The sequence below is a fragment of the Pipistrellus hanaki genome (assembly GCF_964339955.1).
Source record: "Pipistrellus hanaki genome assembly, chromosome: 9".
Taxonomy (NCBI): Eukaryota; Metazoa; Chordata; class Mammalia; order Chiroptera; family Vespertilionidae; genus Pipistrellus; species Pipistrellus hanaki.
In genome coordinates this window covers 59,223,486-59,243,048 of record NC_140511.1, presented here as the reverse complement: position 1 = coordinate 59,243,048, position 19,563 = coordinate 59,223,486, and the positions used below count along the sequence as shown (strand labels likewise).

Sequence of the window (19,563 nt, the reverse complement as noted above, 5' to 3'; positions counted from 1 at the left end):
AACTTCTTTCTCTTCAATTCAAACTTTTTTTGTTGTAAGAATACACAGGATATTACTTCTGAATATCTTCTTTTATAGTGGTTTTAAGCATTATAGATGACTTTTTTGGTAAATTTATTTCCTTTTTAGTTCTCTTTAAGTTAGATTCTGGTATCATAGCAATTATATTTAAATTATGAGAAATTAGATGGACAGGCATATGATATCACTATTGAATCTTATTTTAGCATAGTAAATGATATTATAAAATCTTTGTTGTGAAATAGATATTTAGGGTCTGATAGGGTCTTAACCAATGTTATGAAGCCTTTTAGGTCATTGTAAGAATTGATTTTTACTGTGATATGGGTCATTGCCGTTTGGGCAAAGGAGTGGGATGATGGGATTTGTATTTTGAGTGTTACACTACTTGATATTAAGAATGATTATAGGGTTTTTAACTGCTGAACCTATTTATAGGGGGTCTAATTAGTAGGGTATTGCTATAATCTAGACAAAAGATGATGGTATTATAGTGGCGGCAGAGGAGAGAATGCAAATAACTGTGTTTTGAAATTGTGGGTAGGCCCCATGATTATTTTATAAACTGGATGTAGACAGTGAGAGAAAGTGAGGAGTAACCATGCTCCATGTTATATGGGCTTGAACCAACATGGAAAATTGACTTGCTATTTCCTGAGATGGAAAAGGATGTGACTAAATCAGGTTTTGGGTTTTGAAAATAATCAAACATTATGTTAAATGTTACCTATGCAAACCCAAAGCATGCCACTTTTCTGTTGAACTTCCATTTTACTTTTAACTGCGGTAATAGCTATGACACAGCAAAGATGGCCATTTAATGCTCTGAAAAGTCAATGCCTTCTTTCATATGTGAAATTATACAGTTGGAACAGTCTCTCTTATTTCACTGATGAGAAACCAGATGCTTAGAACAATGAGTGAGATAGTGGCAAAGTTCAAAGTAGAATTCAAGGAATCTTTTCATTTATTTAGGATTTTTACCCCATATATCTTTTTCTCCATACCATATTTATAGCTTTACTGAGATAAGAAAAGCATGGATCAGACAATAGAAGGTTTGGAATATAAAGTATCCACAATGCAGAATAAAGATTTTAAGAAAAAGAGGGACATAAGCAGAGTTCCATTAAGAGAAGCAATGTGGCTGATAGAATGGTGGGAAGGATTGAAATTCAGGTCAGTTATGAAGCTACTACTCTAGTCTGTAAAAGATGAAATAAAGGCCTGAAGTGAATTTTGGAGCAATAGGAACATAAAAGGTGATGATGGCTTTAGTATATCCAGTAGGAAAATCCTGAGTAGCAAGCCAGAATGCTCATTTTTTTTTCTTTTTAAGCAACCTATTTATCTTCCCTGACTATCTTGAGAAGCTTGAACAGGCATTGAGCTTTAATATATATTTGACTTTAAAGAATCCATATTCTTTCTGTTCATCCATGTATATAGCATAAAAGCGCACATGATAAATCCAAAGCACTGAACTCAAAGGAATAACAAAAAAAAAAAAAAAGAAGAAACTTCTCTATGTAAGACTCACTGACTCTTTGCACGTTCTTTATTCTCTCTAGTACTTACAACTACGATTCAACAAAGGAGTTCGCTATGCAGCAACAGTCATCTACATTGTGCAGACGGTAAGGATAAGGGCATTTACAAATGTGGAATTGTGAGTGACAAGATACAGGTTAGTTTATTTCTGGGCATAGTTAACTCAATTAAGAGAGAAATTTGATACTAAGAAGAAACTAATTTCTTTTAAGGTTAACACTTTTAAGATATGTGATTACATCTAGTTATTCATTGCATATACCCCATATATACATGCAAACAATAGCAAACCAATATATATAATGAACCTCAAAGAAAAAGCAAAGCATTTTCTTAATATTTACTTCAACTAGTTTTTTTTAATCTCTATACATTGTTTTGGATATGAAGATATGAAATGGTCTGTTAGCTGATTAAGAAAAAATCTAGTTAACTGAGTTGAGTCAGAAATACTTGTTTTGTTGAAAATTATTTGAAGACAATATTTCTAAACCAATACTCCCACTTTCCCCTTCTGGACTCCTCTCCCCCCTCCCAGGCTCTGGGGAGCCCTCGTGCAGCCTCAGTTTGCACGTGGCACACCTTTGGTGAGTTTCGAGCTACTCACCAACCATGTTCTGCTGAAAGATAACCTTCTTCCTGTTTCTTAATCAAAAGTCCTGTTCACACAGGCTGAAGGATTTGAGAGAAATATTGTAAAAGGATGAAAAGAATGATCTACGATCTGTTCATAGGTGTTTACCTTTTAAAGCCCTCACATAAATCTCTAACTGGTGAAATTTCATTTAAAATGAAATGGCACTGCACCCACTTCCATCAGCGCAGTGGTCGCAGTTCTGGGAGTTAGGACCCACATCATTAGTCTTCTCTGCACAGTACTTCCTCCTCACAGATGCTTTCCATCTTCCTAAAATCCATACTTTACAAACTGCTAAAACACATTTGTGTCATTGTGATATGTGTATGAGGGGAGAAGGGGAGACAAGGAGAGGGAGAGAGGGAGACTGAATAAAAAACTTAACTTGAAGCCCATTTTTCTACCCTTTAGAAACACATCAAATCTTGCTATAAAATACCCAAATTTGCAACAATCTTAAAAAGCCGAACCCTATTATTCCTCCTCCTAACACATATACCCCTTCTGCAGACAAGTTACAGTGGTCAGCAACTTTCAAATTAGAGGGGATGGGAATGAAATGCTTGGTGAACAAGTTGAAGGAAATTGATTTTAAGGTCAATAAAAAACTTTCTAGGCAGCTTTCCTTTCCATTTCACCTCTCAGTGTTTACCTCATGCTTGTTTCTCCACCAGATTCTCTACACAGGAGTGGTGGTGTATGCTCCTGCTCTGGCTCTCAATCAAGGTGAGTTATCGACATTTCCTTGGGTACATTCCACTGCGGTTATGCCTGCATGCTGGTCTTGAGAAATACACGCAAAACATCTTGGGGAGGCATTCCTGTGTTTGGGATGCCCTGAATACCATGGGAGTCACAATATAAACCTCTCAAAGTTGAACATTGAAAGTAATGCAAACAATGAGTTACCTGATTTTGCTCACGTGGTCCAAAACACACAGTTTAATTAATTGTAATCACTATAGTGATGGGAGCTTTGGTATTATACATGCACAACTTCTACCTAAGATCATCCATAATATAGGGTGATTTCTCAGTGGTTTCATGAAGCAGATAATCTGAGTATAATAATAAGTGGTGCTTGTAGTAATTGCTTCAATACTTATTCTTGACCCTTTTTGAGAGAATAGAATCCCAGAAACAAAAAAGAAAAAGAAAGTGAAATCAATTTTATAATGGCATCTCTGATATTTGGAAGTTCTCAATATTCAATGTAATTATGCTATCTACTTATATTCAGAAATATCAGTTCTGATATTTGGCTGATGTTTATTTGGTTTTAAAGTACTCAAAGTAACTTAAAAACAAAACAAAAGATAAATCATTGGTGCATATCAGAAGCTTCAGAATTTTAGGAAGAAAAAGTTGGCTTTTAACATTACGTGAAATTTGTGGACTCAATCAAAGTATAAGAATGTAATAAAATAATCTTTGTCAAAGTGAGAACATTCAAGAGAAAAACTCTAATTTGGTTTTCATTAGCCCACAAAGAACACTGACAAAAATATTGTTACTTTTTACTTGTAAAGCTTACTCTTTTGCTTTTCTCAGAAAAACTTCTTTCAATATTCTTTCTCCTTTTGTAGTGACTGGGTTTGATCTCTGGGGGTCTGTGTTTGCAACAGGAATTGTTTGCACATTCTACTGCACTCTGGTAAGTATCTAGCTTCGAAAAGGGATTTAGTGCTATCTCCTAACACGGGATAAGGGCAATCTCCAGCAGCAGCACATCTAAATATAGAAATTGCTCTTCTAAAATTTAGTAGAAGTATGCTGGCTTATCTGTTGCAGTTTCTGAGGTAAGTGCTGATGTTTTACTTAAAACTATTTTTGGTATCAACCATTCGTGGAATTTAAGCTCTGAGCTCTTTTGAAAAATAAAGTACCTCGTTGATTAAGTGACCAAATGCAATTTCTTTTTAATTTTTAAGTACTTTTTATTGATTTCAGAGAAGGGAGAAGCAGAGAGAGATAGAAATATCAATGATGAGAGAGAACCATTGATTGGCTGCCTCTTGAATGCCCCCTATTGGGGGGTGAGCCTACAACAGGGGAAAGAGCCCTTGACCAAAATCGAACCCAGGATCCTTCAGTCCACAGGCCCATGCTCTATCCACTGAGCCAAACTGTTTAGGGCCCACATTTAATTTCTGAGAAAAATATAAATTACTCAATTATAATGATTATAAACCATGGTTAGAGTTTATAATTCACTGTGTAATGGTTGAGAAATACAAAATGCATGCATGTATGAGTAAGCAAGAATGGCTGGTATTTTATAAACCTGAGCATGCCACAGCTTGCTTTTATCTCTTATTTGTGGAGCTACTATGATAACATTTAACATTTAGCTAATCAAGAAACCTGGTTGTGATTGGCAACATTTATGTAATTGCTATAATTCATTTAGTTCAACAAACTTTCACTGAGCACCTATTATTAGCTATGCCCTCCCTGCCATGGGAACCTTTTGTCTTCTAAGCCATTGACATCATTTACAGAGTCTATAAGTATCCAGCTAAGAATACAACAATGGGTCCTAGGTAGCTGGATTCTCTTTCCTCCTTTTTTGTAGAGAACAGTAAAGTACTTGGTATATTATCACATAGCAGATCTACATGTATTTTGGCATTATGTGCATACTACATACTCTTTTAAAATATATGATGAGAATATGCAACTTTTAAATTAGAAAGTATTATAGCTGTCCCCCTTTTCCTCTCCTATTGACCCCCTTCTCCCTGCTCCCTCTCTTTCCCCAGAATATGCTATTTTAAAATGCCCTTATCTCTCTTTTATCATATTTGCAGACCTCACCAGTTGTTTACACCACAAAGTTTCCATTCTGTTCTCTCTGCCTTCCATTCCAGACACACTTCTCCCTAAGTTAAAAATAGACTCCTACTCCTTAAGCATCTGGCTTTATCTGAGATTAGTTGCTCTGAGGTACCTGCCTATTTAGTGATGAGGAAATACGGTGATAGGGATGCTAAAGATTGACTTCTTAGCAACAGCAGTGGAACACAGAAAGAGTGGAATAACATATTCAAAGCAGTGAAATAAAACAATTATCAACCTATAGTTGTGTATTAACAAAATGATATTTTAAGAGCTGACTGTCAAGAATCAAGAAAATTTACCACCACCCAGCCAGTGTTGCTCAGTGGTTGGACATTGACCTATGAACTAGGAGGTCACGGTTCGATTCCCACTCAGGACACATGCAGAGGATTACAGGCTCTATCCCCAGTGTGGAGAGTGCAAAAATGAGCCAATCAATGATTCTCTTATCATTGATATTTCTAGCTCTTTCTCCTCTCCCTTCCCCTCTGAAATCAATAAAAATTTACTTAAAATAAAAATTCATGGCAAAATTTCAAGGGAACTCATTTAAAGAAAATGATTAGAGTGGGAGAATGGAATTAAAACAAAGCAAAACCTCAACTGATTTAAGCAAGAGAAGAAAAGAGAGAGAAACACACACACTCACACACACACACACACACACACAGAAAAAGTAGAACAAATAGAAACCAAAAAGATGTCAGAAACAAGTCAGGATAGTTTAATCATCACAGTAAGTTAAAATGAACTAACTGAACTACTAAATTGGTGTCAGTTCTTCCCTCTATCCTGCAAGCTTCTGGAAGATTAAAACATCCATTTCTTCATGCCACTTGACTGACCTAATTCTCCCCATTGTTTACAGGATCAAGCATAAGATTCTTAGCCTAGTGTTGAGTCTTTCATTATGTGAATAAATCCACCCTTCTACTCTCTTCCCATCACACCTCTATCCCTTCTCCACCCTCTAGCCAGGTTAGCGGCTCCAGTGTCTAAATGATGGGTTCTCTAACACATTTGCTAAAACATTTCACAGTCTCTTTACACTGATAGTCCCATGGCTGCATAGCCTATGACAACCAGGGAAGATATTAAAAGAATAAGAAGTGATTCCTGTCACCCAGGAGTATGCAATCTAGTAACATAAGCACTGGTGCAATCTAGTAAATGCAACCTGGGAAAGTAAGCAACACAGGCTGATTGAATATTTAAGAGACACTCATGGTACAATGATGAAGCCTGTCATCTTTTCACAGAAGTTTTTGACACTCTGGAGGAGTAACAGGGGAAGGTAATTGTATTTTTTATTGCTAAAAATACCACATGTGTTCATGCTCATAGTGCTATTCATTTTCAAAGCTCTTTTATTTTTATTTATTTATTTTATATCTTTATTATTGAAAGTATTATGTATGTCCCTCCTTTCTTCCCATTAACTTCTTCTAGCCTGCCCCACCTCCAGTCTCAGGCCTTCAACACCCTATTGTCTGTGTCCATTGTTATGCACATATGAATACAAGTTTGTTGGTTGATCTCTTTCTGCCCACCTACCCCTGCCTTTCACTTCATTCAATCTTTCCGAATTTGCTTGTTGCATCTTCACCATTGTTCTGAGGGACTTTATACCTAGATAATTCCAGCAGCCTCTTTATTTCCTGTTTTCTTCTGGTCCACATGCTCTCAATTAGATAAGTACATTAGAATCACTTGGGGATTGTTCAAAAAAACACTGAGGACTGATTTCTAACCCAGATCTCAATCCCCGCCCCCCCCCCCCCCCCCCCCCGCCTTCAGGGGATGGGGCTCAGACATTGTTTTTGTTTGTTTGTTTGTTTTCAGTTTCTCCAAGTGACTCTAAAGAGGAGCTGGGTTTGATAATCCCCTTTCTAACCTCTTGTCCAATCACACTGCATGAAATGCATCTTCCTGACACTCTAGTTTGCTCACCTCACTATTTGACCAGCTGCCTGCTCTTAAAATTCCTTTCTCCATTAATATCCAGATTCTATCATTCCTTCCTAGTTCTTCTCTTCTTTCTAACTATTCTACCATCTCAGCTTTCCAAATTCTATTCACTGAAACTGCAAAAGAAAAGAAATCTCAGGTTGCACAAGCCAGACATGGGTGATCATCCTCAATTCCCTCCCTTTCTCCTCACATGTATTCAAGTAATCACAAGCTATGTTGGTTTTACCTCCCAAATATCCTTGTAATCCATAAGCTTCTATTTCTTCGATTTTAGTCATTTTGCACATGGACTACTAAAATAACTCTGAATTGGACTCTCAACTCCTTTTTTCCTGTGGTCCTTGCAATCTCTTGTCCACACAATCATCACTGCAACTACTGTGAAACAAACAAAAAGCTTTCATTATATAAATCTATTTCATATTCTTTTATTGCTCTTGAGAAAACATTTAAGTGGCCTTGTCAAAATCTGGCCTCTAGCAGATTCAGCAACCTCCCTTTGGGAACTCTATATATTCCTCAGTCTGTTCATTCTAGCTGTCTTACTTCTTCAGGCAGCTTCTCCTTGCTTCACACATGCTGCTCCCCGCTTCATTGTCCTCTGTCCCTGATAAATTCCTACTCACTCTTCAGAATTTAGCCCTAATGACACTTTCACAAGACCAGGTCAGGACTCCCTGCTCTGTGCTTTAATAGGAACCCTTCCTTTTTAATTGCACTTTCCACAATTTTAAGTAAAATATTACATTATTGTCTAGTATCTACTTCTCCCATTGGATCCTAACTCTGAAATTAAGGAAAAAATCTGTCTCTCTTCATCCCATGCTTAACATCATAGTTGGCAAATAAAAGAGGCTCAGCAACTATGCTGAAACAAAGAAAGGAGAAAAGGGAGGAAGGAAGGAAGAGAGAAGAAAGAAAAAATATGGATCATATTTACAGCGGTGGAAGGTTGCAGGCTTCATGTTTAGAACTGTCACCCATTCTCTCCATTTCAGGGAGGCTTGAAGGCGGTGGTGTGGACAGATGCATTCCAGATGGTGGTCATGATTGTGGGCTTCTTAACAGTCCTCATTCAAGGATCGGCTCAGGCTGGTGGATTTCACAATGTGTTAGAGCAATCAAAAAATGGATCTCGACTACATATAATTGAGTATGTCCAGTGCTACTTTTTCCATGTTTTATAAAGATTTAGTTCAATGACCCAATCCCCTGACAAAAATCTTTGTTCACTCACTTCTCTCTGCCTCGTAGCTTTGATCCCGATCCTCTCAGGCGGCACACTTTTTGGACCATCTCAGTGGGAGGAACCTTTACATGGCTCGGCATCTATGGAGTTAATCAGTCAACCATCCAGCGATGCATTTCTTGCAAAACAGAGAAGCATGCCAAGCTGTAAGTTGTGATTAAAGAGACATCTCTGTGTTTTCTCTGGCCTTATTGGGTACTCATTATATGCTTCCTAATGTTGTGTGTGTAGAAAAGAATCAGAAAACAAGAAGATTTATTTACTCCTTTCAACAATATTTTGAAGCATGCATTACTATTTCCATCTCAGCAAGGAAGTGGTAGAGCTAGGGTTTGACCTTAATAGTCTGTCTGCCTTTGTTCTCCATCATTTTCTGCCTCTATTTATTGAGAAATTACTAGGTTAAATTAGCTGTGGGTAGTGGGTGATGCAGAGGTAAACAGCATGTATTTCTTACAGTTTCTGTTATGAGTTGACCCTTATTACTGATTTGATTCAGCATGGATATACCTTTAACATTCCCAAGGAGACATTGAAAAAGAAGACAACCCAAGGTAATGAGGCAGGTCAGAATGGGGCTCTCTGTGCTCTAAGTCCTGCCAGGATATCCTTACCAGGCCTACTCACTCCGAAGGACTCCAGCAGGCAGACAGCTTGTCAAGCCTTTTCCAGGCCCTGCGAGCCACCCTCCCAGCCTGTACCCCTCCTTTCTCCGCCCACCCCCCCGCCCCCCAGCTCTCCAGTGGGGATCAAAGGAAGGTACACACTCTGATGCGAAACTGGTAGAAACAAACTAGCATAGCTTCTGAAAGATGCATTTCATTCTCATTGCTACTGTCTAAGGTTCCAGACTCCCCTGACCTGTCAGGATGCCCTCAACTTTTCTTAGAGTGAGAAAGAGTCACTGGATATTCCTGCAACTGATTTTAAAGTACTGTCAATGCACAGTTTCTTCTATAGACTGAAAAAAAGATAAAATTGCCTGGGCATGGCTTACCATTTTGTGACTTGCATTCTAAAAGGTAATATATCGCTTTACATATTTCACACATTCTCGGAAGTGAAAGTATTATCTAGTGTTCCAGCAATTCACTAGTAAGATATTTATATCCTATGATAATAAATAGTATTAACAAATCCTCTACACACATGATTATCACTTTATCCAATAGCTGAATTCTAAAAATGTATTTAAGATCAAATGTGTCTTTGATCTTGATATTCATATAACATTAACAATCGTTTAAAATTCTGCTTTAAATTGAACTAGAATTGAAGGTATAGTTTCTCTGTTGGCACTACTAGTAGGAAGTGGTGCTCTGAGGGTAGGAGGAGTAGATGTAGGTTATCAGAACCCTTCCCAATACCATCCCATCTCCCAGATAAGATGAGCATATCCAAGCACAGTCACTTATTTTCTATCCCCATTGCCTTTGTTTACTTTCTTTATATTTCTTATCACATCAAAGATAATCTCACTTATTTAATTGATGCCAGCAGTTATTACTTGCCTCCAGTCCTAGAATATCCCATTCCATGAGGGTGGTGTCTGTGTGCTCACTGCTCTATCCCAAGTACTCAGAAGAAGCTGGTACACAGATTTGCCTGGATGGAGGAATAGTGAGAGCACAACCCATGCAATTCATAAGTATCTGTCACCTTATGTCTCAATTGTATCCCCAAAAGGCTATCTCTAATTCAAACCTCAACCAACCAAAACAAACAAGTAAAACTCAAAGGTAAAACATTGTTAGATTACTACCAAAGAAGCTATTTTTGAGGTAAGACCCTTTGCTAATGTAAATCATATATCAATAGAATAAAATTTTTTTCAATAAGATAATTATTTAACATATTTGCTAAATAAACTTAGCAAATTTATTCATAAATAAATACTTTGATTGAAGGATTTTGTGAAAGTTGGGTGTAGCTGTACAATACAGGTTTTTAGGGGACTTTGAAATGAATGTGTGTCCTTACAGTTGAATGTGGATGGATTTAATTCCCTTCAAACAATGAGTGGTTCCAAGAAAATGCTCACTGTTGCTCTCCTGGTCCCTGCAATTAGAGACAGATTGAGATTTATTTTCTCAGACCAATGTAAGGTTAGCCTAACTTCAAGTCTCCTTTGAGATTAAGAAAATAAATAATTAATTTTCAAAGGCCAGTAACAAATGCAAAATAACCACAAATGCTGCAAAATTATATGCATACTTATTATTAAACATATCTGTGCATCACAGAATAAAACAAATAGCTCCAAAAAATATAGGTAAAATGACCTTGGGCTTTTCATACTTTCTATTATCTCTTTAAAAAACACTACAACTTTCATCTGAATTAATTTCCAAAGTGTGTATCTCCAAAACTTGTCTATGCCTACACTTATCTTCTTATCCCTCTGGAAGGAAATATGTTAAAATGTAAGTTGGCTTTTTGACAGTTTTGTTAATTGAGTGGAAGGAACATCACTTGAAGCTATATATGAGTGATTGTTGTGTGAAATTTCATCTAAGAAAATACATCTCACACCACACATTGAGGTCTTGTAAAAAAAAAAAAAAAAAAAAAAAAAAAAAAAAAAAAAAACAACTCCCAATTTCCAAAGAAAATCCATCAAAAAGCTATTTCATTCAACTTTTGTAATCAGTCTAAAAAATGTAATGTACTCAAACCCACAGAAAAGCAAAAATATAAGACGTAATAATTCTTGAAGACTGTAGAATTTTATTTTTAAGCAAAAAGGTGCCCCAAAGATTTACTGTGAGTGTTTGGTGATGACCTTCCCAATGATATAGCATAGTGGCTACCAATAGGCCCATTTGTTCTTTTTTAGGGCCTTGTACTTCAACCTGGTGGGTCTCTGGATTATTCTGGTGTGTGCTGTTTTCTCTGGGTTGATCATGTATGTCTACTTCAAAGACTGTGACCCTTGGACTTCTGGCATTATCTCAGCCCCTGACCAGGTAGGTACATGTTCCCTTGGGCCTGTGGCAATGGCAGAAATGAGCCTGTTTCTAACCATTGGTAGGTAATTTGGCGTCTTTCTCCCTTCTTCTTCTTCTCCTTCTCCTTCTTCTTCTTCTTCTTCTTCTTCTTCTTCTTCTTCTTCTTCTTCTTCTTCTTCTTCTTATTTTTCTTCTTCTATTGTTTGAATCATTACAATTAGTAGTACATATATCTCCTTCCCCTCCCCCCAGATCTCCCCCCAGCCACCCCTAACCCCCCCCCCCGCATATGCCTTCATCTGCCCTCCCCCTGACCCCCCAGTGTCTTGTATCCATTGGTTATGTTTATATGCATGCATACAAGTCCTTCAGTTGATCTCTTACAACCCCCATGGGTTTTTCTCTTTTTCACCTGGATCTATAGCCACTTTTCACACCCCAAAAACTAGATGTATTTCCTCTCCTCTTGGGTGATATTACCACATATGAGGTTCTAATATAAAGGAATAAACATGTAAAAAGAAGGTACCTCACCTTGCCCTTAAAGACAAGCCATAGACTAGGACAAGGCTGAAGAGAAGAGGAAGGTGGGATTAACGAACGGGTTTGGTTGTCAATGCTACCAAAAGGTTGTGGGTTCAATTCCCAGGCAGGGAACATGCCTAGATTGCAGGTTCAGTTCTGGCTAGGGCATGTGTGGGAAGCAGCAGTTTTATGTTTCTCTCTCTCTTTCTCATTCTCTCCCCCTTCCTCTCTCTGAAATCAATAAACATGTCCTCAACTAAAGATTAAAAAATCATTTTAAAATATTTTTTAAAACCTCCCTTTGTGGACAATATGACCTTCTATATATTCAACTGTCTTACTATATCCTATGGGGGCTGCTCTCTCACAAATCTAACTACAGAGTAGAACTGTAACACCTAGATTCTCTGAAGACCTGGGTATTGTTTTTTGGTTTTTGTTTTAATATATTTTTATTAATTTCATAGAGAAAGGAAGAGGGAGAGAGAGATAGAAACACCAATGATGAGATAGAATCATAGATTGGCTGCTTCCTGCACACCCTCTACTGAGGATAGAGCCTCAATTGGGGCATGTTTCTGGGAACCGAACTGTGATCTCATAGTTCAAAGGTCATCCCTCAACCACATGCCATCTGGTCTAAAGACCTGTTTTAAGCATTTGTTTCTAGGGTTTAATTGCTAACTTCAACAATAAACAGAAAACATCATACTTTTCAAAGAAAAAGTAAAAAATTCAAGTTTATGAACCTTCTAAATTTTGTCCAGCCCCTTTTCCTAATACTGACTTTCTCTTTTCTACCCCTTCCACACCCCTATAGCTGAACCTTAGGTCCATGGAGTTGGATGGATCATAACCCCATTTGCTAGTATGCAGCTACCTTAGTCCAGGCAACTCCTCTATTATTATTACTTCTGTATTTTTTTTTCACCTTCTTTTGTTAAAAAGCTATGTTCTCACATTTCAGACAATTCTGATGAGACCACTAATCCTATCTTGTTTGCCTCCTCTTCAGCTGATGCCATACTTTGTCATGGAGATATTTGCCACAATGCCTGGGCTACCAGGACTTTTTGTGGCGTGTGCCTTCAGTGGAACTCTGAGGTTAGTGCTGTGATGATAATGATGGAGACTGTGAGGATGATAAGGGGATGGTGGTAGTAGTCACTAGTATTTACTGAGTACTTACTCTGTGCCAACTGCCCAGCTAAATGCTTTATTTGTATTTGCTCATTAGTTGCCACACTTTACATGTGACTGAAACTTAAAACTTATTATAGATAAGAAACTGAAATTTAGCAAGGTAGCTAAAACTTACCCAAAGGGTCCTAGTAAACTGCAAGAGCAGATGTAAGCCTAGGTCTGAGCCTACACTAGACCTCTCCGGTTATTTTCTCAATCTTGTCTGGTGCCCACTCTCCCACAATTTCACATCACCTTATCACAAGGCAGCTCACTCAGTGGCATTTATCATTCAGCACATCTATCCTTTGCAATCTATTCTCCCCATTTTCAATAGCACAGTCAGGCAGCTAATAACTCTCATCCTCCACAGGTAGACATTGTTCTAAATACAAAATTATTCACACATTTATTCAGACTCATATTTTAGAAGGTTTATACCAGGTATTATACCAGACACAGTTGAAGACTGTGGGGATGGAGGGATACTGCACAGAAACAAGACTGACATTGCCCTCATATGGAGTTTGCATTCCCATTGACGTGGAAGATAGCCAATATGTAAGTGAACAAAATAAAGGAGATAAAGGAGATATAGTTTGATAATGACAGCTTAAAGGAAATAACAGAGTGATATCTGAGAGAGAGGTGAAGCCTGGGGGTTCTATTTTTAATAGGGTCTTTAGCGATCTCCCCTTTGAGTCAGTGACGTTTGTGTTGAGATCTAAAGCATGTGAAACAGCCAGCTATTGAAGAGCACGGGCAGGAACCTGTACAGGCAGGTAGAAGAGCAAATTCCAAAGTCCCTTCCCAACCCTCAAAGAGAAGCTGCATGGGATATTTTAGGAATGGAAAGAAGTGTTAAAGCACGAGAAACTGGGAGGAGAGGAGAGCAGACAGTGATGAGTCCGAAATGGAGAGCAGGCATCAGATCATGGAGAACCTTCATGAAATGGCAGAGTTAGCACTTCAAATGAAATGGGAAGGCATTAGAAGGTTTGAAGCAAGAGAGTGAGTGATGTCACACAGTTAAGACTCAGTTTTCCATGTGGGGAAGGGACTATAATAAAAGCATGAGTGGTGCAAATGAGTGACCTGTTAGGAGGCATTTGTCTTAATTCAGGTGAGAGAGGATAGTGACTTGGAGAAGGCAGGGGCAACTGTGTTAGGAGCAATGCTCTAAGACAGTAAGATAGTGTCAGTTCTTCCCTTTAAGCCACACCCACTGTCTTCCTCCACATGTAGACATTATTCTAAATATAAAATTATTCAGACAAATAGTGTAGAAGGTTAATATGATGTCCCTTTATGAATCATAGACTACACTAGAGGAAAAAGTCTTATTTCCTTTCCTGGAGCTCAAATGCAAAGAATAAATTACAGGATTGTTAAAAGCCAATTTGAACATAATTTATCAGGGTCAAAATTCTAGCAGTATCAGATCATAAAAGAAAAATTTTATATTTTATATCTGAAACCTCTTGTCACAAATCTGTTAATCAGTGTTAATTATTTCTTATTAACAAATCAGAACATTTTTTTATTTATGTGAACATATATACCTTTTAGTATACAAAAAGATTATATTTTATATACTGTTTCTTTTTTCAGAACATTTAAAAATATTTATTGAGTTTATTGGGGTGACAATGGTTAGTACAATTATATAGGTTCAAGTGTACTATTTTTGTTTATTTTGGCAAACTGTTATTTATTTTTGTTTTATTTTTTTAATGAAAAAATAAATTATTCTCCATCACAGGGGCTCCAGGGAAGTTGTCAGGCCTGTACCACACTCACTAGACACCTGCAAGGACCCACTGTCAGTGGAAAACTGTCTTTTATTAATTAAAAAATTTTAATGTTGATATTATTTCAGGTGATACCCTTCCCCCCACCCCTTTTCCTACCTCCACCCACCCTTCCTCTTCCTCTTTTGGCTCCAAACTATTGCCCTTTCTTTTTTTACAGCCAAGTAGTATTCCATGGTGTAAATGTACCACAGTTTTTAAAAAATATGTTTTTATTAATTTCAAAGAGGAAGAGATGGTTACCTTAACCATCAATTACTAAGGGGAGAATTTCCTAATTTCATATTGTTTATTTTGAAAGAGTTTTTACAATTGTTATCAATTACTTAATTGGTTGTTAAACTTTCCAGTGGCCAAATGAAGTGGGAGATCTTTGTCTTTCTTGTTCACTATTGTATGCCTAGTACCCAGCATGAATAAACAGATACATGAGTGATATTGATAAATGAATTAAATATTACTGAACGGCAAAGTGAACTGACATCTGGGATAAGGTAGTCACCACTTCTTGCTTTAAATCCAATCTAAGCTGTCCCCACCGTGCCACCCCCACGCAAACACGCACATGCATAATCTGTTACTCTCTGCTAACTCATTTAATATCTTGTTAAAAGAAATTAGTGGGAGTTAAAACATGAAAACCTAGCTTTTTCAGTGGACTTTGTGGAAGAATTGAGAAGCAACCTTGAAGAGTGAGTCAACAGGCCATGTGGTTCCCCTGGAGTTCTGTTTTCCTAGATCCCTTGTCTATTTGCCCTTGAAAACAGGGCTTAGCTTTACTTACTTGGACTATGTTCTTGCTTTTCTCTCCCTGTAGCACTGTGGCTGCCAGCATCAATGCCTTAGCAACAGTGACCTTTGAGGATTTTGTCAAGAGCTGTTTTCCCCATCTCTCCGACAAGCTGAGCACCTGGATCAGTAAAGGCTTATGTAAGTATAGCCAGGGGATCTTCATCCCATGTCACAAAATGTGTACATGTGGTACATGTCAAAATCCTGCACATGCTATTCTGGACATATGAGAAATCTCTCATACTGAGTCTTATACTTGCAAAGATACATGGAGGGTAGCAGCTTATCTGTCACCATCCTTATTTTTGACCTTCTTTTGTGATTAGCCTACATTTCAGATTCATCATATCAACATCTTTAAAAATATATATATTTTATTGATTTTTTACAGAGGAAGAGAGAGGGATAGAGAGTTAGAAACATTGATGAGAGAGGATCATCAATCAGCTGCCTCATGCACACCCCCTACTGGGAATGTGCCCGCAACCAAGGTACATGCCCTTGACCGGAATCAAACCTGGGACCTTTCAGTCTGCAGGCCAATGCTCTATCCACTGAGCCAAACCAGTTTCGGTGACATCAACATCTTTTGATTATGCTATGCATTGTCATATTAGTTCCTCTACATGGGAAGATATTCTGCTCACTGTGGCCAATCACTTTCTAAAACCAAATTCTTTTCTAAAGAATCTGTAGGAATCTCTTTGATGTAGGACTCTCTTTCACGGCCCGCGTGGAAAGAGTTCCAATTCAGGGTTCGGGTTCTGGAGAAGGGCCGCACACAAATGAAGAGACTTGAGACTTGAAGAAATTCAACTTGGAGATATGGGGGGCCAGGCGGTAGTCCATCTCTAGTGGGAGAACTACTCCCTGCTCGGGCCCTGCCATCCCCTTTTATTAAGGCTTTGGGAAAAACATCTTAGGCAACATACCGGTATACAGAAATTTACATGTAGCCCTTAGGCAGGAAATAACCGAAACTTACACGGGACAAACAAGGTGGAGGCTGCTTCAGCTAACAATATCTCAACTAAAGGTTAGAGCAATTAAGGTTGTTGACCAGCCTTCCTGGCTTTCTGTCAACATCTCTTTTTTAGTGAAACTGATTTGTTTTCCAGCAAGAATCCTTTATTACTCAACTCCCAGCAACCACACCTTAAATAAGAATTTCTCTTTGTTTAATCGTAAATTTGCACATTACATTTTTAATCACAATAACACTTATTATCTTGAATTACACTTTTATACATTTTACTTCTAAGTATAAACAAGCCATATGCTTATTTACTTATTATAGAAAATGTAGGTATTTTGGAAAACATATGAACTTAAAAAGTTATAGCTACCTAATTGTGTTACCATTTTTTAACTTAAAATTAAACAAAAAAATTAAACAAAATTGAATTTCCAATATATATGCCACCTAACTTTTGTTATTTTTTTTTTAAAATAAAAAGCAGTGGCTCTTTGTGTTTAGTTTTTCTTTCAGATTAAATAATACATTGCATGTTACCTAACTGCACTTTGCCCCATGGCATTGCATTGAACCTAAAAATGTATTTGGGAAGAATTGACATTTTTGTAAATTTTACATCTAAATAATAATTTATCTTTTCCATTTAATAATATAACAATTTTGATCCCAGATATTAATTATACCCATGTCTTTTTTTCCTCCTGCTTGTACCCCTCTCCTCCTCCTCCTCCTCCTCTTCTTCCTCCACCTCCTCTATTTCTTCTTCCTTCTTTTTTCCTTCTTTCATTGATGTTATCAATGAGATGCTTTCCCCATATTTCCTAAACTGTTTATGATGAATGTGGAAAAGCTATAGCTTTTTGTTTTTGTTTTATAAGCATGTATATTGCCATTTCCCTGACTATTATTGATTTTAAAGAATTTAATTGTTTTTCTAGTAAGTATGGTAATTGCCTGCTAATATTGGTAGTTTAATCATCTCCTTCTTCTCAAATGTTCTTCTCATTTGGGTTGTTTGTTCTCCATTTCCTTTAGTGTTTCTTCTACTTCCAAAACGTGGCTCTTTTCTTCTGCACACTTAAAGAAATTAAGTGTATTTTTTTTCTGTCAATTTTGAGTTCTCCACAAAATAAAGTTTAACAATAATAATTTTAATTGTACTATTTGTATTTTTTCCTTACATTTTACTATAAGAATTAAGTCGTTCAGCAAGGTTTGGATACTTTTACCATGAATTCCCAATATATATGCCACCTGAATGCTCCATTAATACATTTCCAAACTTACTTTTTCACATATCCATCCAGATCTCTAACCATTCATTAATCACCTTGTTAAAATACATTTCCCCTAAATTTTTGCATTCATATTATTAATTAGAATTCAATAACTGCTTAAAGTTATCTTTCATGCAAAATATATCTTTCAGTCTACAATGAAATGGACACATGTTCAGTATGTTTGCTAAGTTTTGACATATTCATGCACCTGTGCGATCCAGCCATTAAAGATGTAAAACATTAGCATAGCCCTAAAAATCCTCTTTTGCTCATTCCAGTCAATCCCTGCTCCCACTCCACTCCAGAGGCAGCCATTATTCTGATACTTTCCTCTTCTGGAATTTCACATCAATAGACTCACACAGTCCACGCACTTTTTGTAAGACTCCTTTCACTCAACATAATATTTCTGAGTTTAATCCATATTTTCTTTGTGTGCCCGTGGCCCATCCCTTTCCATGCTGAGTAGTTTGACCCCCTCAAAGCCAGTTCTGATGATGGTAATGAGATATTTTTTTTTCCTTTCAGGTATCTTATTTGGCGTGATGTGTACCTCCATGGCTGTGGCCGCGTCCTTCATGGGTAGTGTTGTGCAGGTAATGAAAGAGGGAAAAGACACATTTATTTCATAGCAACATTTTTACCCATGTCTTTGCTAATGTTTTGTCTATTCCTCCAAGCCGCTCTCTGAGGCCAGGTCCAAATTACACATGCATGTAAAATTTCAACCAAAATTACTTGCAGAAGAGAAAACTGTTAAAAACTAATAATGGACTCAGGTACACAGCTATGTGTGTGTGCACATGCGCACTGCCTGCATGATTATGCCTGTGTATATTCAACAAAGCCAGGGAACAGGGCTGTAGGTTGACAGAAAATTAGTTTAATGAAATTATTTTGCCAGTTCTCTGGGCTCAATACCTTAGAAACTAAGAGATGTGGAAATGCATTTGTCAGATTCCCTTAGTTTGCAAAAGGGAGCCATAAAAGTGGGATATGGGATATGAGTGCCCAATGGCTTCCCTACCATACCTCAACCCAGTGCTTTAACATTTTTGAGGTATTCTGGGTGAGAGGTCAGAGATGGGGTAAAAGACAATCATTATCAAAATACAATTATGCCTGGCCACTATGATTCACTGGTTCAGCATCAACCCATGCATGTTTTCATTCTGGTTAATGCATATGCTCAGATTAGGAGCTTGATTCCCAATAGGGGTCATGCAGGAAGCAGCGGGTAATGATTTTTCTCTCATTGTTGATGTTTCTATCTCTCTCTCTCCCTCTCCCTTCCTCTCTCTGAAATAAAAAAAATACATATTTTTAAAAAATTTAATACAATTGCTCAAACAGCTGATCAACTATGTAAGTAAGATATGAAATATGTTTTAGATGTATTTACTTGGTACATTATATGAAAAATTTTTGATAAGATAGAAAATAAAAACAAATCAATGAGTTCTTAGCTTGAGAAAATCTATTTCTACAATCAAAGCATGCACACAGGTCTTTTGCATATAATTTTATTTTTAACAAAATGCACCACTTTTATTGTTTCAAGTATTACATGTTTCCTTTTTTCTTATTAACCCCCACCACTCCTATCCCTGAGGGCAAGCCTTCACTGCCCCAGTGTCTGTGTCCATTGGTCATGATAATATGCATGCATATAAGTCCTTTGGTTGATCTCTAATCACCATTCCCCACAAGCCTTCTCTCTGAGGTTGGATGGTTTGCTCACTGCCACCTTGTCTCTGGATCCATTTTTGTTCATTAGTT

At 37.3% G+C, this 19,563-nt stretch overlaps 1 protein-coding gene and 1 long non-coding RNA gene across 2 annotated transcripts in view; both read left to right on the top strand.

Moving 5' to 3' along the window:
• LOC311627276 overlaps positions 1-19,563 on the top strand; it is a 570,423-nt gene that overhangs the window by 189,100 nt on the left and 361,760 nt on the right. The window lies entirely within an intron of this gene.
• Positions 1-19,563, top strand: part of SLC5A12 (solute carrier family 5 member 12) — a 33,109-nt gene that overhangs the window by 2,954 nt on the left and 10,592 nt on the right. The window contains exons 2-10 of the mRNA XM_084893605.1: positions 1,593-1,658; positions 2,884-2,935; positions 3,796-3,863; positions 8,020-8,174; positions 8,276-8,416; positions 11,107-11,236; positions 12,759-12,847; positions 15,554-15,666; positions 18,313-18,380. Of these exons, the coding sequence (XP_084749731.1) occupies positions 1,593-1,658; positions 2,884-2,935; positions 3,796-3,863; positions 8,020-8,174; positions 8,276-8,416; positions 11,107-11,236; positions 12,759-12,847; positions 15,554-15,666; positions 18,313-18,380 (882 nt within the window). The remainder of the gene's footprint in view (positions 1-1,592; positions 1,659-2,883; positions 2,936-3,795; positions 3,864-8,019; positions 8,175-8,275; positions 8,417-11,106; positions 11,237-12,758; positions 12,848-15,553; positions 15,667-18,312; positions 18,381-19,563) is intronic.